This window comes from Talaromyces rugulosus, chromosome I (assembly GCF_013368755.1).
Source record: "Talaromyces rugulosus chromosome I, complete sequence".
Taxonomy (NCBI): Eukaryota; Fungi; Ascomycota; class Eurotiomycetes; order Eurotiales; family Trichocomaceae; genus Talaromyces; species Talaromyces rugulosus.
In genome coordinates this window covers 2120792-2140622 of record NC_049561.1, presented here as the reverse complement: position 1 = coordinate 2140622, position 19831 = coordinate 2120792, and the positions used below count along the sequence as shown (strand labels likewise).

Sequence of the window (19831 nt, the reverse complement as noted above, 5' to 3'; positions counted from 1 at the left end):
TATGAAGTCGCTATCGAGGACAATGGTTCGTCCGCATCGGGCCTTACTATTATTCTCTTTGTCTGCACTCGTCATCTCGGATCATGTGATCCGTCTTATTATTCTAACAACATATTAACTCTATTGAATTAGAAAATGAGAGAGGCGCATGAAGAATGCAATGTTTTGTGGATGAAGGTCTAAAGAGCAAGGGTATAGTAGTTGTACAGTTGACAAAACGACATTGGACGCTAACGGAGAGGCCTCGCTGCTGTGCTGCACAGATATCTGTGCTCCAGACTCTCCAACAGAAAGAGAAAAAAAGAAATAAGCCTGCATGGAGCAAGCATCTAATGCAAAACACGAGATGAAGCGAGTGCCGTAATCTCCGGCAGAGGTTTTTGATTTCATGGATCCATCTGTTGACTCCATCCCAACTACTACTGACTTTTACCCTGCGCCTGTTCGTAAACCCAGTCATTCAGGCCAGCACGATTTCTGCGATATTATTAGAAAGGGAGAGAGAAATAAGACATTGCTTCAGAAACTCACCGAGCAATCTCAACTGCATAAAACTGCATCCGCATCGCTAGAAAATTTGGTATCAATAAAAAGCCCCCCCTCTCTCGTTAAGACACAGCTACTCACCGAATATAGTTGTCTCCTGGTCATACTCCGACTTGGCGTCGGCACGCAGCATAGTTCCAAAGTTATAATCATTGATCGTCTCCTCATACTCGTTCATAAAGTTGCGCCATCGCTCCTTGCCCGCTTTGCTTTTCATGTCATCTTCGTTGATTTTGTCGGCCGGATTGAAGTCGGGGAACTCGCGCTTGAAGTGCTCGTAGATCTCGTCGTCCATTTTTGTGAGGCGCAGTTTGGAGCCGGGGACTTTTTCGAGGATGGACCAGTATGTCATAAGATGTTCGACGGCTGTTTGACGGGGGTTTTTTTTGTTTAGCGGTGGTTTTTGTCGAGGGGAGGGGCGGTATAAGTACCTTTCACAGCAAACTGCTTCTCCATCTGTGAAGAAATTAGCAAGATGGCTTTTTTTTTTTGAGATTCAACACAGGAGTACTCACATCATCCAAGTTCTCCGCCGTCTCTGGGTCAAATGGCTTCGACATTTTGAAAGGGCGTATGTATGTTCACTTGCTTTAAAAATGTACTGTGTAATCGTTGTGAAAGATGATAAAAAAAAAATTGGATGCGCGCAAAATTTCCAGTCGCAAGATGAACTACTAGTAGTGTTGCAAGACAGAATGTTCTCGTTCCCCGCGCTTTGCCGTGGGATTTTTTTTTCTGCCGCCCCGATTGGCTTGTCCCGCGCTGCCCCTCCAACTGCCTGGCCATACGTCATACTATTGAGGATTTTATCTTTGTAAGCGATGAAAACAGAGAACTTTGGTTTTGATAGACTGAAAATGGCTTCATTATTATAAATGTGAATGTACAAAAAGTATTAATGCTGCCAGAAGAGCTCCGCCCATGGGATATCTGATGCTTTCCGGTACAAACCAGCAATTGACGCCCCTCAAAATGTGCACGAGTGTTGAAACAGCCAAACGAGAGTAGTTTAGTTGCTGGAAATCAATCGAGATCGCTGTCGGCGTCGTCTGGGAGTTCTTCAAATCTGCCCTCTCGGACTGCCTGGGCGACGGGGTTTTCTGCCGTGATGAATCCATTTGCCCTGGCTCTGTGATGAAGAGTAAGCATAAATAAAGCAAGTAGATTATAAGATATTCAGAGAAACATACCTCTCAAAAAGTACGAATAGTTTCTCCGCCTCTCGTTCCTTTTCTTCCTGGGACATGGGAGGCCCAAGATCTTGAGGTTCTGCATCGAACCGCTGGCCCGTGATGGGGTTGATTCCGGCCTCTGTGTTCGTTGCAAAGGCCTCTTGGGAATCCTGCGGGATCTCGATGCCACGAGACGCTAAGAACCCTGCTGCGAAACCGAAGCCAATGTTCTTTGTCAGGTTTTCCGGATCCTTGTCGGACAGTGCAAACATCAGTTCTGAAATGGTTGTCTTGAGGTGAACCGACGGCGATGTGGACAGGTTGAGGAGCTTAGACGATAGGGTATCGCTACGCCCAATTGGGGCGCTTCGGTCGTTGTCTTCGGGCAAAAGGAGCCATTTCATGTACTTCCTTGGGCCTTCTGGGGCAAATTCGTGGATCGTAATCAGCAAATGCAGCAAGGGCACGACACGAGGCTCCAACTCGTCTGGCGTGTACACCCGAACGGCGGCATCTAGTATGTTAATTAACTTGTCGACATTACAGTTCTGGTTAAATTTCGGGAACAACGGGCTGCTTTCAAACTTGCCCGGCTTTTCCTCCAGATCGAGCGTCGACAGGGCATTGACGAGGTAGCCAATTAGGCCGTCAAGCGGCTTTGCGGGGATATCAATGCGACTGATGATTTTGAAAATGTGAGGAATTAGAGGAGCAAAGGAATCTGCCAGGCTGGGGTAGAGCTTGGCCACATTGAACACCAGTTTCAGGGTATCTGTCAAGGCCAGTTCGTCCATCTGCGGTAGGTCTTTTTGACCGCCTTTGGGGAATTGCTTCGCGTGACGAGTCACTTGCTACGCCCAGTCAGCAATAGAACAAAAAAAAAGTGTTGGGCCTGGAGTGTTCAGCACATACATAGCAGACATTATCGGCCAACGAATGCTTGGTAATAAGGGTGCTAAATTCAATATCGGTGCCGTAAGTCGTCAGAAAGAGAATCCGCGACATGATCATTTCATCATCTGAACTATCTGTCTGTACCAAGGGTTAGCAAACAAAACCATGGTTATGTGAACGGTGTCTTACCTTGAGCTTCTCAGCCACACGGCCAGCATATCCTGTGTTGACAAAGACTTGGCGCATGTTCGGGTTCAGGAGGAGCGCGTTAGCAATGCAGCGCAAAGCAGCCCTTCTGATGTCGACGGTTTCGCCGTCCAATCCATATCTGGCCAAAAGATTGATGCCCTAACGAAATCAGTAACGGTGACGTCAAATTTTCACGACTCTCAGTACCTTGTCTGAATAAATGGGGTCTGCATTTGTCGGGTCTGTGCCATGCTGACGCAAGGTCAAAAGTGTTTGCACTTGTTCTGTGGAAATGATTCAGACTTAGCATTTATGTTCACTGTGTATGCATATATGCATGGAGAGTTGGAGAGAGGGGGTTTACCTGCAGATGAAAGCTTCTTTGCAGAGAAATCATTTTCGAGCAATTCCACCAGGCGAGCTACCTCCTTGAGCTTCTCTAGATCGACAGAGGCTGCAGTCAGATACAGAATTAGGTTGGTGCTGTGACGGCGACTAGACTCACCTTTGCCCTGCAGGCCACTGCCCAGCATCATGATGTTAATATGGTTGCCAAGTCATGCACAAAACCAAAGCAACTCCTCAGCAGTTGTCACAGTCAGTCAGTCAGTCACATATAGAGCAAAGAGTAGAAAGAAACAGAGACAAAGAGATGTATGGACGTGAGTCTGCAGAGTGTTTGCTGGCAGACAAAGCCACCAGCATCAGAAACCTGTTAACGACAAGCATAACTCCGCTCTCAATATTGCTTCCCCCGCGCGGCTCCTGCATTGGCGCCTTTCCTATCTGGGCTTAGCGCTGTACGGGCCCTTGCCATGTCGATCGCACCCAATGCGGTAATTTCTCTCGGCCGGCGCTACTTCCCAGCGCGGAAATCCTCTTCTACACTTTCTCCGAAATCCGAGTGCGCCGCTCTCTCAACAGTGAATAGCTCCGACAGACCACCTTTTTTTAGCTTCATACGGTAAGAATGTCGGGGGTATCGATTAAAATCCGAGCTGTCTATGAGCGCTGTTCAGTCAGCTTGCTGGTATAAAAGGCCATTGTCTGTCGATATGGCAGCATCGTCTCCTTGACTACATTCAAACAACAGTTTAACGACATTCTGACTACATTTTACATCTAAACATTAAAATGGCATCCAACCCAATCGTCTTGATCACCGGAGCCAACACCGGACTAGGCTACGAAACTATAAGATCCCTGTTGCAGTCCTCCAAAACATACACTATCCTGCTGGGAGGCCGGAACCTCGACAAGGCCAACGCCGCGGCCAAGGAGCTTCAAGCGGAATTCGCCCAGAGCCCTAGCGTTATCAAGACCATCCAGGTGGACATTGAGGACGACGACTCCATTGCCAAAGCGTACGAGCACGTCACCGGCGAATTTGGCCGTGTTGATATCTTGATTAATAACGCAGGTGAGGATGACGTCATTTATCAATATACATGCCCATAGCTAACAGATACATGTACAGGAGCTTCATTTGACCAAGACCTGGCCCTCGGGAAGCTTTCCGTGCGAGAAGCGTGGAACAAGTCATGGGACGTCAACGTCACCGGGACTTGGATCATGACGCATACCTTTGCACCGTTACTCCTCAAGTCGGCAGACCCAAGACTCATCTTCATCGCGAGCGGCACCTCGACGCTGACCGAGTCTGACAACCGAGCCCTCAAAGTTAACAGCGTCCCTGAAAAGGGCTGGCCCAAGCAGGGCCCGTCAGTCGTCGCCTATCGATCCAGCAAGACCGGTATGACCATGATGATGCGCGAATGGCATAGGCTCCTGACTGTAGACGGAGTCAAAGTCTGGGCGGTCTCGCCTGGCTTTCTCGCCACTGGCCTGGGCGGGAACCAGGAGTTGCTTAAGAAGATGGGCGCTCTGGATCCAACTATCGGTGCGAATTTGCTGCGAGAGGTGGTCGAAGGTGGCCGTGACCAGGACACTGGTAAGGTGGTCCGTCGCGACGGCATTCAGCCATGGTAGACTACATTTAGAGATTAGATGAATGAATATACCCACAGTTTCCTCTATGGTTTTTTTTTATTTAAGTCTTGGTCCCAGGTACAGAGAGAAAACGTTGGAGAGTCGAGTAACGGTCACCTGACTTCAGCGACTGCCCGGCGCCAAGTGGCTCACCCGGAAGGAGCAACCTTTGTACTTTGTAAATACTCACGGACACGACGATGTTAGGCAAATAGACTGCCAGAGTCTTGAATCAACCAAAATCGACTCCATAATTGACAATGTCTGACTTTTCGAGCTTCACGGGCAAGTTCCGAGCCCATACAAACGCCGCACAATATTCGTCCGCTCCCAAGGTCACGAAACGACAAAGAGAATCGCATGTCTGCAACCAGTGCAGAAAATCCAAACTTCGCTGCGATCGGGGGCAGCCGTGTACTAGTTGTTTGAAAAGAAACGAGCCACATTTCTGCTCGTATCGCCAGAATGCAAATTCACGACATAGCGGCGGCCATCAAGCGGCCGTTGAAAGCAGGCTGGCACATCTGGAGTCTTTGATTACGGATTTTTTGAGCCAACGGGATCTTAGCTCGTCCCAGGAGTATTTGGCTTCCCAAGAGTCCGTAGAGGTGGCGGGAAATCACTCGAGAGAGGAAAAGTCAGACGCGCCGGAATACGCCGGGTTCACTCACTGGTCTGCAGTCCTGGACGACATCCACGAACTGAAGGCTGTTCTAGGTGGACCTCGCGGTGAATCGCCTGCTCCCTCAAAATCTGTGCTCACGTCAAGCAGAGATCCGATCTTCGGGTCTCCAGATTCCTATAGTCTGCAAGAGATCATTGATGAATATCTACCGGCAAAAATTGACACGGATCGCCTTCTTTCGATATACTTTCAGGGCGAGACTTTTATTGTCCCATTCATTCATGCTTTTCAGTTCCAGCGCGCCTATCAAGAATTTTGGGAAGACCCTAAAGCAGTCAACCCGTTGTGGCTTTCCATCCTTTTTTCCATTTGTTGCATGGCATCTCTCATCAGGGAAAAGTCCGAGTCTAGCGGACTATCTCCACCACTTATGGCCTCTCAGAGCGCTAGACTTCATACAGCGGCCGGATGCTGCCTGGTCGTCGGGGAGTACCATCGGCCACAGCCTTATGCGGTAGAATCACTCGCGGTATACGCCCATTGTAAGAACTTGAGATCCTTGGATCCTTCCAGAGAAGCCGGGACAATCATAGGCATGGTTGTACGCATGGCGTACCAAATGGGTTATCACCGAGATCCGGACTCTTTCGGGTCTCTGACCGTTTTTGAAGGTGAAATGCGGCGACGATTTTGGGCGGTAACCAGGCAGGTCGATGTGATGATCTCGTTTCAACTTGGCCTTCCAAGCAATATCTGTCCGGAGAACTGCGACACCAAGTCACCAAGAAATCTTTTAGACTCGGACTTTGACGTTGACACCCAAGTCCTACCGGCTTCTCGATCCGAGAACGAGCCCACGAAACTGTTGTGGTTTATTATCAAGGACCGGCAACTTTTCAGCTTCTGCAAGATCTGCCAAGATGCGCTCTCATTCACGGAAAAGTCCGAAGCGGAAGTTCTCCAGTTAGACCAAGAGGTCAGACAGACGCATACGACGGTGCCAGATATTCTTCGAACACGCCCACTTTCAGAATCAATCACAGATGACCCCTTTCTCATCATGACCCGGACTTATATTGAATTTATCCATCTCAAAAGTTTATGTATTTTACACCGCAAATACATGGCTCGAGGTAGTATTTTTAGCGCCAAGATCTGTATCGACTCCGGAAGACAGCTAGTCAGCCAGTTCATCGAGATGCACAAGGAAATATCGCCTGGGGGTCGCCTATATGCCACGCGTTGGATGCTCACCAACTTTACCATGAACGATTTCCTGCTCGGCGTCATGGTGCTGTGTCTGGCTGTGCATACCTACCGGAAAGGGACTCTACAGTCCCCTGTCATCGACGCCTTTGTTGAGGGCGAATTGCTCCAACTACTCCAGGAGTCATTTGATATCTGCGTGGAGAAATGTCCAGTCTGCAAAGATGCACAGCGAGTTTCGCACGTGTTGCGTCTCGTTTTGAATGGCGCTTCAGCACCTGGCACAGCTGAGCCTCAACGAGGCGGAATCAACCTGGAAACACTGTCTCTACAAGCAGACCACGGTCATGCAGACGAGGCTCTGCCTTTCGATATCACCGACTCGTTCGCGTTTATGGGCAATGATTTGGAGAGCCTCGACTGGTTCCATCTCGACCCGCCACTCTATAGCTAATGAAAGAGCAGACGCTACGGAGTACTAAGTAGCAGACAAGCATCTAAATATAGAGTAGCATAAGACTATGAGGAGAGTGCTGTCACCGGGCCTCTACCGAGATAGTGAAAGTCTCTTAACACCCGGTTTCACACTCGCCACCGTTACTTTACGTCCAGTGCAACTCGTCCATCCGTTGGTAGTAGCTGGCGTCCATCTCACCATCCTTCTTTGGCGTGTCGACCGCCTTCAAGCACCCCTTCGGATGGCATATGCCGATGGCGTTGGTCATTCCTCCCGAACAATAGTTGTCAACTCTATAATGTTGACACAAGGTACATACGCCACCAGACTGCACCACACAGTCCGAATCGTAATAGCAGCCGTAACTGGAGCAATATCCCGTCCTCTTTGTCAATACAGTGACGATGTCATAGGCCACCAGCCAATCACCGGCGGGTTCATGTTCAGACAGCTTGAGTTCTGGGTTGTGCCTGTTTATTCCTTTCGCAAACATCACTCTGGCATAGGGGGGATCAAATACGAATGTCATTTCGCATGTCGCGGAGTTTTTGATTTAAAGGTTTGGGCAGTGTAAACTAATTTTCAAAATGAAAATTGAAAATTTACTTGGATTTTAGTGTCGATGTCGCTGGTCTCGATGCAAACTAGATAAAGAAAGAAGCTCTGTACGAGGTGTGTAAGAGGCCTATATGTACAACCTTGCCAAAATTCGTTTTTTTTTTTTTCAAAATGGCTGAAATTAATACTTATTATTTCTACATAATTATAAACTATTTCCACGCACCGATTATATTTTCTAAAATTATTTATAATAGGGTTAGCCTATATAATAGCTTATCCTATTATGTCAAATTAGTCATGTTATTATTATATAAAATGATATTAAATAGGAAATACTGGGCGCCTTGGAGAGGGCGCCTTAAAGGAGGTATCCTTATAGGAGCACTAAGAGCCCTGCGATTTTACCCTGTTCCTAAATTATATGTTGGTTACTAGTTAACTAGTAGATTAGGCAGTCGTAATCCGGTGGTCGTTCCGAATAGATCCGGATTGATACGGACACCACCCTACTTACCAGGATTTAATAATTAGAACTGCTAAGAATTTACTAGAAAATTTGATTTCAAGACTATGACGATTTAGGAGGGAGGGGTGTCTGTATCAATTCCCTTCCGAATACATGTAATTGCACGGTAATTGACCATATAAACCGGGTTAGTGAGTTGATTGGTTGACAGATAAGAAAACGTAGATGTCAAACTGAAATTACTACCACTTACAAGAATCCCCACAAGGGTTCCCTTTTTGGGGTAGTGGTAAAAAGTCTGACAGTAGATCCTGGCCACGTTGTCGTATGACAACGCCGTTATATAAACTTCACCCCGCCCGTCATGTTGAGCCATTTCCACGGTCAAAATTTTTTGTAATGGCATCAATTACATATCTATTTACAGACAAGAGAATTATCAGAGCAAAATTCGGCCAACAGCAAGACTACAACGATGACTGACCAAGACGTAGTCAAGTCTCTATGCGAACTCACAGCATCAGTCCAGGACCTCTGCAATACCATCAACTCAGAATACAAGTTTCAGCCCAATAAATCTCGAGTAGAGCTCAAGGCTAGGGATGTGATTTTGAATACAATTCTCGAGCAAAGAAGCAAAGGTCAACCGGAGAAAATCATGGACTGGGAGGAAGTAAAGCCGACACCCATATGCGAAATTGAGATGAAGAATAAGCAATACGCAAAGAAGTACGAGGGTGGGTTGCTCTATTTCACAAAATCGTCTCTTTAACAATAACGTATACTTACATATATATCTGACAGATTTCTGGAAAGACATTGATGAATCAACCCAGTTGGAAAAGGAAACTACTATTCAAGCCTATACGTCAGCTTTCAGCCGTTTTGAAGAGATATACCGTCTTATCGGATGGTGTGACGCTGATGATGAGGATCCAATGTTTGATAAGCCTGTCCTCACAGAATCCCGCGATCTTCTGATCGAGTCAATCTTTGGAATTGAGGCATATCAAATGTCTCGATTCGGCGAATTTTCCGAAAAATCCCGCATGCTGTTCGAACTTTCTCGTCTTCCTCGACTACTGATAATTCTCGTTAGAATTGCTTGTAGACAGATATATGTTGTCGGTGCTTGTGGGCCAAAGAAACCCATCAAAAAAAGGATGTTTGATGCTTTCACGGTGGTCCGTGTGCTAGCAATCGTTGCACGCAAGTTGAAGGGCTTTAACATGACTTCGCTTTCAATGGAAAAGTTACTTCATCAGTGCTACACACGCCAAGTTCTCAAGCAGCCTGGTGATAGCGATGTCGACACTTACCACAAACAATTTGATCTAATATATGATTGTATGACAGCTCTAGATTTTACGAGAAAGTTTCGAGAAATCAGAGAACCATTATGCTCACTGTTTTACATGCGGTACAAATCTGATTCGATTCATATGCTCTTTGAGCATGTGAGAATCCATGAAGACGCTACTATTGGAATTGACCCTTATCCAGAACTACCTTTAGAACAGAATATGGATTCAATGTTTCATCCCGATATTTTTGCCATTCCATACCTACGGGAGTTTGGGCAGCTGAATATAGAGTGGACCGATTGTTTAGATGAACATCTAAAGATTTATGCAAATCGGAACGCTATCAGGGTTTTTGCTCATCCGACTTTTTTCTATAATGGCATTGATTTACATCAGTAAGTGCCAATTAGCTGACAAGTTATAGTAAATATCTGCTAATTAAATTTTATTTAAGAGACAAGCGCGACTTTATGGAATCAACATACCTTGAGCTGTCTCTGACTTACGCTCTCTTATTTCGACCAATATCATCTGTCAATCTCCGACGACTAGGACAGTATGTCACCGCTGGAGAGAACCAGCAAATACCTTGGAATAATTGCGTCACCTTTAATGGCCATCCAATCCATCGGTTTACACTCCCTGAGGACAAGGAGGTTAATAATAACTTGAAACTACTGTCCATCAACCCCTTACAAAGTCCAACCAAAGAGATACTCTCGGAGAGCTTTTACCGTTGCTCCCTTCCACCGAGCACACAAGTGGCGTTCGATATTGCAAATCCATTCAGAGCAGTCAAGGGATTCACTAAGCGATGGGACCAACATAAAGTTACGCCAACGTCAATGAAACACATTCTAGACCTTGCACCGAATTATCCGGAAGATCTCAAATTCATGATTATTTCTGTCATGGAAAAAAATTTCGCAGATATGGAGTCCTTTGTACAATTCCCCTATTTTGCACCTCGGCTCCGCCGGCTAAAAACGTATCTGGACTCGCGCCAGCCACGTACAATCCGTCAGCTTTGGTATGATCGCAGGGATTATCGGTCATGGTGTATTTTTTGGGGGGCTGGTTTCTTGGGTGGTTTCGTTTTGCTATGCATGCTCGTTATCCTGTTTGTACAGCTAGTCTCTTTGGTTTGAGAATTTGATCCCTGAATTTCTTAAGAGGTATAAGCTTGTTGTTAATGGGTAATTCTTGCAGTTTCATCTTTAAATACATGAGCAATACCACCCGCCACGGTAGTAAGTTTCTTGATGAAGCGCCTTAACTTCAAAAGATGGAGATCGTCCGACTATGAATACAGAAGCGCCGTCCTATCACCTTCTACCCACTTGAACTTATCCAGGTCGGTGTGGCTCATTTTTTTGCAATTTTCAGTTGCTTGACCACCTAATTGTTGTTCAACTGATATGTATTCACTCGCCTATTGCTATCCCCAAGGGTAGAGCCTAGTAGGAACCTTAGACAGGAAGGGTAACAATCCTAACCTAGGAATAGCCTTACCTATATGTGCGAGGCTAAGCGGCTCAGCATAGTATTTGATTATCAAAATAAGACAGAAGTGATGGGACCTGGTAGATTATATTTGATGTTATCTCTTTATAGAGCTGAACCTGTAGTTTATGACTGGCTTAGTCAGAATAATCTTATAAGGTCTAGAATATTTCTAGGCTATTAATAACAAAGTAACGCAGGAACATTGACATCGTTAGATCGAATTGGCTGGTTTTAGATATAACTCAACCTGAAAATAATTAATTTAAACTGCCATGACGTTGATGATAATCTCTTCTTTGATTCTTTATCTCTCCTTCTTATGGTCAAATAGCAGTTGCTATGATATTTTAGAACTGGTAATTATCTCATCTTCTTCCCTCCAATCCCACCGTTGGCTAATTGGCTAGAACACGACCATGGCGTTTTGGGGGAGATCTTCAAGTGGCTCACATGGTGTACAAGTACAAGGCTGGGAAACAATTTCCTGTCACAGAGCTTACTTTCCAGCCCTTGTAATCCCCCACTGGCCCCGCCTCGCTAGGGCCGGGACAACAAGGTTCTCCGTCCTCACCCTTCAATGATGCTATATTGTCTTTTGATTGCTCTTTGCTTGCGGGCAGAAGCCTGAGACTTTGCTACCAAAGCCCTCAGAACCGTTACTAATCGGCATGTTCGCGGCTGAATACAGAGCGATGTGGGGGAGAAGGCAGAAGCAGAAGGGATGTTCCAAGCCCTTGGCTATTGTATTTGTTACAGATAGAATCACCTAGCGTTACTAGTGCCCAACAGCGGAAACTCCCAAATCATTTCTTTGCAACTGTACTTTGCAAAATAACACATCACCTGACATCCCTAGAAATTAAAGGCAGGCGCTCATTCAGCTGGCTGAGCCGTAGCTTCCCTTCAGCACAATCTTGCATCAGTGAATGCTTCGATGATGGACACGTCCACTGCGTTTAATGCGACAAACCATGGCCTCCAGATTGGAAACAATTCTGGTTCCATCACCGCAGAATTCCATGTGGCGCGGGGTATATTTCCATGTGATTCTCCAGTTTTATTTAACGGAGGCTAAACGCTGTTTCCAGCGTACACGACCGAAGACATCGATCGAATCTGTCTCCACGCTCTGCGCTGCCCGGACTCGCTGGCTGTGAAGAATCGCCTGAAGGAGAGCAAGGACAGGCTGGTTCACCAGTCGATCGAGTGGATTCTTGAAGACCCGCAGTACAAGGATTGGGCAAATGGGGACGAGGTCGGTCTGCTCTGGATCAAGGGAGGCGGGGGGAAGGGCAAGACCATGTTGTCAATCGGGCTGATTGAGCAGCTCGCCCGGGCGCGAGCACAGGATGAATCCACCGTGGTGATTTATTCGTTCTGCCAGAATGCCGACTACGAGCTCAATACACTGGAAGCCATCCTCAAGGGGTTGATTCTGCAGCTGGCGAATCAGCAGCCGGAGCTGAAAGAGTCGCTCCGTCGCCGGTGGGACACAATACAGGAGTCCTTCAGCGAGGATGTAACCTCGTGGCAATCGTTGTGGAACATTCTTTTCGAGATGCTGGCCCGGTGCAAGTACTCTAGGGTATACATGGTTGTTGATGCGCTTGATGAATGTCAGGATGACGACGTGGTTGACTTTCTCAAGTCCATCGTGCGAAAGGGACTGGATCATCCCGGTAAGATCAAGTGGATGTTGACAAGCCGGCCATGGGACGGCGCAGAGCGGGTCTTATTAGCTGGTCAGGACCAGGTGCAAATCAATCTGGATGGGGAACACAACTCCCAATCTGTTTCTGGGGCTGTGGAGGCGTATATCGCTTCCAAAGTGGAGGAGCTTAGTCGCCAGCACAAATATGGAGCGACTCTGAAGAGCGAGATCGAGACTGAGCTTACTGAAAGATCAGAAGGGACCTTCTTATGGGTGAGCCTGGTATGCAAGGCGCTCGAGAGTGTCTGCCGAGATGACGCTCTGTCCACAGTTCAAAGCTTACCCCCGGGTTTGCATCCGTTTTATGATCGGGTATTGAACCAGCTCAACCAAGGCGATTTGGCTGAAGTCCAGAAGTGTATGCGACTGCTCAAGGCCATGATGACGGTATACCGACCTTTGAAAGTGGCGGAAGTTGCTAGTGTGATCGGCCTAACCGATGATGAGGACACCATTCGAGCATTGGTCGATTGCTGTGCTTCATTCATCCGGTTGCGCGAAGACCACATCGAGTTTGTTCATCAGTCGGCGCGAGATTACTTGGCCGGAGAGAATGGGCTGTCTATACTCGACTCTCATGGACGCTTTGGACATGAAGAGATTGTCCTCGCTTGTCTGTCCTATTTATCTGAATGTCTCAAGCCCAACCTGGTCGACCTGCCGCGTCCCGATTCCACGAGAGACTCCTTGGAAGGTTTGGAAAATAAACCGAAGAATGGGATTCTGTCTCGCGTGGACTATGCGACTATGTTCTGGGTGTCACATCTAAAAAACACAAGCAACGACAGCGACAAGAGCCAGGCTAGCGTATTCCTACACACAAAGTTGTTGGAATGGCTAGAATGCCTGAGTCTGTTGGACAGGCTACCAAAGGCCATTGACATGTTGAGAGCCCTGGAAGAAATATTGAAAGTGGGTTCCTAATGTTTTCTCTGACGTCCTCGTCTTTACTAATCAAGTTGGCAAAGGTTGACTGTCAAGCTTTAGCATTCGTGCAAGATGCTATGCGTTTTTTACTGCGACACTACCACACTTTGTCGCACTGGCCACTGCAAATCTACAGCTCTGCCGTCATTTTCAGTCCTGAATCAAGTGTTGTGAAAGGAGAAAACCTTGACAAAGCTCCTGCATGGCTGGGAAGAGCTCCTCCCATGGAGGATAGTTGGACACCTATGATACAGACACTAACAGGCCATTTAGAAACTGTCCGGAACGTCGCCTTCTCACCTGACGGCAAGCAGATAGCATCAGGCTCTGACAGTGGTATGATTAAGCTCTGGGATGCTACTACAGGCAGCCTCCAGAAGACACTATTAGGGGACCACGTGAAAAAGCCATCATCCAGCTCCTGGAAGCACATCACGGCGATGGCTTTCTTACCAGATAGCAAGCTGATTCTATCAGCCAATTATGATGGCTCTGTTATGCTTTGGGATACCACCACAGGTGACCCTCAAGAGATGGCCGACCACTTCGGCACATCGAAGGCCAGCTATACCTACTTGGAGCCACCTGAACAGGGCGGATTTGGCCTCCACGCCGGAGCTTTCTCGCCGGATTGCAAACAGATCGCAGCATTCGGTTGGTCGCGCGGTATGACACGTATCATGCTTTTTGATACTGCTACAGGGGACCTCCAGAAGATACTAGAAAGCCACTCACACGAATGCTCGGCTCTGGCCTTTTCATCAGACAACAGGCAGCTTGTATCAGGCTCTGCAGCTGGAGACTGCACAGTCCGACTCTGGGATACTACCACAGGTGACCTTCAGAAGACATTCATTGGCCACACAGATAGGGTTTTGAGTGTGGCCATGTCACCAGACGGCAAGCAAATTGCATCAGGAGCTTTTAACGCCGTCATTTTGTGGAATGCTGCAACAGGGGACCTGCTCAAGACACTCGCAAGCGATTGTTCCTGGAGTGTGGTCTTTTCGCCCGACAGTAAACACATCGCAGCAGGCTTTGAAGATGGCAAGATCCATATTTGGGACGCTACAGGCACTCTTCTGAAGACGCTAAAACGCCATGCAGGGACAGTTACGTCTATCGCCTTCTCACCAGACCTCAAGCAGCTTGTTACATGCTCTATTGATGCGACTATCAAGCGTTGGGATAATACCATAGGTGGCATCCAGGAAGCTGTGGGCCACTCAAGGCCTGTTACAGCCATGGTCCTCTCACCAGACGGCAAGGTGGTTGCGTCAGGCTCTGCTGACAAGACCATCAAGCTTTGGGATGCTGCAACGGGCGATCTCCAAAAACCTCTAGCAGGGCATCTAGACACAGTAGAGAAGGTGGTCTTTTCACTAGACAACAGGCAGATCGTCTCCTGCTCCTCCGAGGCAGTCAAAATCTGGGATGCTGCCACGGGTGAGGTCCAGACATCTGTTGAGAGCGACGACGCGTTCACGACTGTGGCCGTCTCACCTGATGGCAAGCACATCGCATCGGGCCATTGTAATGGCAAGATTAGGCTCTGGGACACGGCCACAGGCAGTCTCCTGAAGATAATGGCAGGCTACAGGAGCAAATTTGACTCCCTGGTGACAACGGAGATCTTCAATAAACAACTCCAAAAGGCGATCTTCGAAACCCAAATCACGAGGCTGGTTTTCTCTCCTGACGCCAAGCTAATTCTATCAACCTCCACTGATAAAACCCTTAAGCTGTGGGATGCTGCAACAGGAGACCTCCTGAAGAGACTACCATGCCATTCAGACAACATCATTACTGAGGCCTATTTATCCACCACAGATTATTCAAACTGGATCTTTTCAGTGGCCTTTTCATCAGACGGCCAGCATATCGCAGCAGCCAGTGCCGATAAAACCATCCGGGTCTGGAGCATCAAAAAATCCCTCAAAGCCCCAAAGTATCTGGGACGCGCTGTCGGTAGCCATATCAAGTCGTCCCGGCCATGGAAGGAGATCAAGACATCCGCTCAGGTGTATACCGTAAAATTTAGCGCAGGCAACCGATACCTTGCAACAGACATTGGACCGATAGCGCTCGAGAGCACCCCGGCAGAAGGAGAGGGGCAGTTGCCAGAGAGGTCGGATTCGGATTCATCGCAGAACCTCTGTCTCCGAGATCAGTGGTTATGCTATGGGGCCATGCCCTTCCTTCGGCTATCGCCTGACTTTTATGCTACTCGTTGGGATACGCACGGCGACCGAGTGGTTGTCGGATGCGACAACGGTCAAGTCTCAAGCTTTAATATCGATCGAAGGAGCTTACACGCATACTGGGAAACACTTGAGCTATGACAGTATATTTATCAGCATCTAATAATCCTTGTTGTATGTTGTTCCTTGTAATAGCAGCTGTGAGAGTTTACATCAGTTAATTCTTCCCAATCATCTCAATATAAAATTTTAAAAGCTACACGCCTGTTTCCTTTCTCTCAGTTGCCTCTCAGTCGCCTCTTATTCTTTATGGACACCCAGAACACTAAGGTTCATGATAGTAGATGAAAATAAATACGGAATCATTGTTTATCTTGAACTATCACTCCATGCCGGACATAATTAGGAACCACCAAAGCGAACACCACTAATCTTGCCGGAGTTGTTCCCTATCTGAAAGCCCGAGTTAGGCCCCGAAAACACCACACTGTTGGTGTAGGTGGTGGTGGATTGGATGACTTTGACAACCGTGTCACTCAGCAGCTTGTCCTGCCCAGCAGCGACCTCCTTCAGTAGCGAAAGAGCGCCCTCGTTTGTGTTCAACCCAGACACCTCTTCCTCACACAGCTTGCGCTGTTCTTCCTGAATTCCCGGGAAAAGATCGACCAACCCGTCCACCAATTGGCCAATGTCCTCGATCAGCCGCGCGAAATTCTTCTCCTCATAGAGAATAGTGACTTGGTCCTGCTCCAGCTCGGACTTTCCCTGCCGCTTCTTGGCGAGATCTGCCATCTTCTGATGTAGTGAGGCTGAGACGCCGTCGAGCTCTTCGACGGGGTCTAGCACCTTCAAGGTGGGATGCCGTCGTCGCAATCGCTTCGACGCCGCCTCGGCTTCGGCGAAGAGCTCCAGAATCTGAGCGAGCAGATCCTGGACCTGCTCTTGGTCTTCGGGGGCGAGCTTCGTCATCTGCAGTTGTTTCACATGACTGTCGTCCACGTTCACATTCGCCAGTCCAACCGACTGCCCCCACCGCGTCAGCCGGAGCCTGACGACGTCCAGTTTCAGCAAACTGGCCTGGAAGCCCTGCTGTCCGAAATTCGACCCCATCTGGATATACTCGAAGCTCTGCACCGCGTCGTTGAAGAGTCGCGATTGCTCATCCAGCTTCTGGAGCATCGCGTCCTGTTTCAGCTCCAGCGCCTGGGTCTGTTCGATGAGCGTCCCCGTGTCAGATTTGATGGCCTCCATTCGTCCGTCGATTACAGTGACCTGCGCTACGAGGAACTCGACGTTTCCGTTCATGCTTTGGACGATCTCGTCGAGGATCTCGACGGTGCGGAGCGTGGCTAGGCCAACGGCCTGCGTCAGCTCGTTCACGGCCTCCTCCATTTCCTGGATGGCGCCTGAAAGAGCCCCATCTGATCCATCGACCAAATTGGAAAACCACTTTTCTAGATGAGAGAATCTTGATTAACTCCACTGTAACAAAAAAAAAAAAAAAAAAAAAAAGAGGCGATGAAGGAAAAGCCGCTCACTGAATCTTTTCTTCTCGGCATATTCCTGCGCCACGGAACAAATGGTCAGCATGCCCGAGAAGACGCGCGCAACGCATCGCTGGAACGGCGCTTGCTGGGGAGTTTTATCCTCGATCATGGAGAGCCGGTCGAAGAAGCGATGCGTAAAGTCGAAAAACCCCATGACCTTGTCGTAGTCGGCGGATACCGAGGCAAAAGACTTGGGGCGTGATCAGAAATTAAAATCGCCATTTGGTTATCAATACTCGTACCTGCATAACCTGTCCAAACGCCGTGAAAATCAAGCTGGCTGGCATTGCGGGGGGAAAAGCCTATTCAGCATCAATATAAAAAATCAATTCCATATAAGAGAAACATACCGACGCAGCATTCCCAAGCACCTCAACCGTATTAACGACCTTCTGAATCAGCCATAGATTATTCTTCAATGCAGTCCGCACATTGTCTGTTTTCGATGGGTCGTGCCGGAAATCCTTGAACTCGTTCGACAGCCCTTCGGTGCCTTTTATTATTTGGTCGATGGAGCTGAACTGGGACAGGTGGAGAGACTTGTTGGTCCGCTTCTCATAGTCCTCGACTGCTTGTTGCCAGAGTCGAGCGATGTCGGACGTCTCGAGTTCCCCCATGTTGGGTTGGAGTGCTGGAGGGGGATTGAATTGGTTACTGAGATGTTGTTTGGACTTGGACACTATTTAATGAGCCAGCAGAGTCCAGTGCCTCATCTACTATACAGAGCAGAGTCAGCTCTGGAAGTCAACTGGCCAACCAATTGCGGCTGTAACTCTTGGCTCCAACCAGACAATAGCCCTAAGTGAAAAATACCGGTAAATAGCCGCAATCCGGTAGTAATAATTGATAGGCGAGATCTCATGGAAAGGACGCCCCCCCCACTTATACGAGACGCGATATTAACGAGCGTATTTAGCCCAATAGCATGACTGCCCTTCTTGCCTGTTTGAACGTTCTGCATAAATTCGAGGCTTTGGCGAGCCACATCCATGCAGGTGACCGACTCAGCGCAAAGCTATGACAGCCGCTTTGTGTATTTTTCGTAATGAGAAAATACAGCCCGTAGACTAATAACCGTAGACTAGTTAAGAAACAAGTAGCAAGCAGATTCTCAACGTGAATCTTTCGTCTGGTTGTGAATTTTGCACGCTCCTACCTTGGTCGTATGTGTCCCTTCTTTTGCATTGTGTAGTCAGTGACCCTTGGGAGTCGCAAAGAATCATCACTTGCTTGCTATATCCATCTTCAAAATGTCTATCAGAGCGATTCGGGAACCGGCCAACGCCAAAGTTTTGTAAGATCTCTTTTCTCTAGCATCCCATTTCTAATAAGTGTACTTACCCAAAATCACCCAATAGTATTGTGTTTGTCCACGGCTTGCACGGCGACCAAGCACCATGGACATCCGAGGCGGATGTCTTCTGGCCTGAAAAGCTCCTCCCGGGGAAAATCTCCGACGCATGTATCCTGTCGTTCGAGTATGACGCCGCTGTCGGTCCCTTTTTCGACGAGGACGACGAAATCACGGACATTTCCAACGACCTGATCAACGAGCTGATGGACCATCGAACTGAGAATGACAAGGTAGTTCCTCCCAGCTCCGCCACCCGTGCGTCTTGATCCAGCTGATTGACCAAGCAAAAATAGGAAGAAACACCAATCATTTTCGTTGCACATTGTCTCGGGGGCGTTGTTTTGGAGAATGTATGGTACCCTCGCTGTTAATCCATGGGGAAACCCCACTACTAACGATGCATCTCTAGGCCCTAGTGCGCGCCGCTGAACATCCCAGGAAAAAAGAGCTCATTGAGCATATCCACGGTATACTACTGCTAGGAACCCCCCATTTCCAGCCGGGATCGGCAGCAGCAGCCACAAAGTATCTCCAAGTCGCTCAGGCTGAGACGCCCAGCGAGTCGGACCTGAAAGACCGGCTAACTCGCCTCAGCGGCATCCCGCAGCGGTTCGCCGAGCTCAAGCAAGCAGGCGCAGAGTTCGAGGTGGAAGCTTTCTATGCCGGAGCCGGCACCAAGCTGGGCGATACCAACAAGGACGTCAAGATCGTTGATGAGGCTTTGGCCCGCGGCCCCGATGCGCCTCCTCCGGAGCGCCTGGCGCGCAACCAGCTGCGGCTGAGCCAGTACGACGCTGAGGACGACAAGGATTTCAAAAAGGTGGTTCGGGTTCTGACGCAGTGGGCGTCCAAGATTGTTCTTCCCGAGGAGGAGAAGGGGGCTGCTAATGTGTCGAATGCGACGTTTTCGGGCTCGCATAATTCTGGGTTGCAGCTGGGGCAGAATGTAGGAACGCTGAAGGGGTTCAGTTTCGGAAGAGGTTAGGCAGTTGGGTAATTGGTCAATGTAGATTTGAGTTTCAACACCTTGTGAAAACTACCAGTACTAGGTACTAGGTTCGCACCGCATATACCCAGTCGACGTAATAAAAAGCTTGATAACGGCAGATTGACTACTGATAGCCACGGACACTAGAATATCTTTGGCCAGCTCCTTTTTGACGTTTGTTTCACATC

The 19831-nt window shown here is 48.2% G+C and overlaps 9 protein-coding genes across 9 annotated transcripts; 5 read left to right on the top strand and 4 right to left on the bottom strand.

The window, feature by feature from the left end:
• Positions 1-419: 419 nt before the first annotated feature.
• Positions 420-1106, bottom strand: TRUGW13939_00726 (uncharacterized protein; the record flags this gene model as incomplete). Its single annotated transcript, XM_035483933.1, has 5 exons — positions 420-477; positions 532-568; positions 628-912; positions 978-1002; positions 1062-1106. The coding sequence occupies 5 exons, from the start codon at positions 1104-1106 to the stop codon at positions 420-422; spliced, it is 450 nt and encodes a 149-aa protein (XP_035339826.1).
• Positions 1107-1569: 463 nt separating this feature from the next.
• Positions 1570-3337, bottom strand: TRUGW13939_00725 (uncharacterized protein; the record flags this gene model as incomplete). Its single annotated transcript, XM_035483932.1, has 7 exons — positions 1570-1675; positions 1737-2569; positions 2631-2750; positions 2802-2960; positions 3009-3085; positions 3166-3255; positions 3307-3337. 7 exons carry the CDS (start codon positions 3335-3337, stop codon positions 1570-1572), a joined length of 1416 nt encoding a protein of 471 aa, XP_035339825.1.
• A 598-nt stretch (positions 3338-3935) lies between these two features.
• Positions 3936-4790, top strand: TRUGW13939_00724 (uncharacterized protein; the record flags this gene model as incomplete). Its single annotated transcript, XM_035483931.1, has 2 exons — positions 3936-4221; positions 4279-4790. 2 exons carry the CDS (start codon positions 3936-3938, stop codon positions 4788-4790), a joined length of 798 nt encoding a protein of 265 aa, XP_035339824.1.
• Positions 4791-5050: 260 nt separating this feature from the next.
• Positions 5051-7075, top strand: TRUGW13939_00723 (uncharacterized protein; the record flags this gene model as incomplete). The annotated part of the gene is made up of 1 exon (XM_035483930.1): positions 5051-7075. The coding sequence occupies one exon, from the start codon at positions 5051-5053 to the stop codon at positions 7073-7075; it is 2025 nt and encodes a 674-aa protein (XP_035339823.1).
• A 148-nt stretch (positions 7076-7223) lies between these two features.
• On the bottom strand, positions 7224-7607 carry TRUGW13939_00722 (uncharacterized protein; the record flags this gene model as incomplete). The annotated part of the gene is made up of 1 exon (XM_035483929.1): positions 7224-7607. One exon carries the CDS (start codon positions 7605-7607, stop codon positions 7224-7226), a length of 384 nt encoding a protein of 127 aa, XP_035339822.1.
• A 973-nt stretch (positions 7608-8580) lies between these two features.
• Positions 8581-10557, top strand: TRUGW13939_00721 (uncharacterized protein; the record flags this gene model as incomplete). The annotated part of the gene is made up of 3 exons (XM_035483928.1): positions 8581-8842; positions 8910-9804; positions 9864-10557. 3 exons carry the CDS (start codon positions 8581-8583, stop codon positions 10555-10557), a joined length of 1851 nt encoding a protein of 616 aa, XP_035339821.1.
• A 1292-nt stretch (positions 10558-11849) lies between these two features.
• Positions 11850-15895, top strand: TRUGW13939_00720 (uncharacterized protein; the record flags this gene model as incomplete). The annotated part of the gene is made up of 3 exons (XM_035483927.1): positions 11850-11946; positions 12004-13538; positions 13595-15895. The coding sequence occupies 3 exons, from the start codon at positions 11850-11852 to the stop codon at positions 15893-15895; spliced, it is 3933 nt and encodes a 1310-aa protein (XP_035339820.1).
• A 261-nt stretch (positions 15896-16156) lies between these two features.
• On the bottom strand, positions 16157-17918 carry TRUGW13939_00719 (uncharacterized protein; the record flags this gene model as incomplete). The annotated part of the gene is made up of 4 exons (XM_035483926.1): positions 16157-17208; positions 17293-17491; positions 17544-17603; positions 17652-17918. The coding sequence occupies 4 exons, from the start codon at positions 17916-17918 to the stop codon at positions 16157-16159; spliced, it is 1578 nt and encodes a 525-aa protein (XP_035339819.1).
• A 633-nt stretch (positions 17919-18551) lies between these two features.
• TRUGW13939_00718 (uncharacterized protein) lies at positions 18552-19640 on the top strand (the record flags this gene model as incomplete). The annotated part of the gene is made up of 4 exons (XM_035483925.1): positions 18552-18595; positions 18660-18885; positions 18949-19005; positions 19065-19640. The coding sequence occupies 4 exons, from the start codon at positions 18552-18554 to the stop codon at positions 19638-19640; spliced, it is 903 nt and encodes a 300-aa protein (XP_035339818.1).
• Positions 19641-19831: the final 191 nt, after the last annotated feature.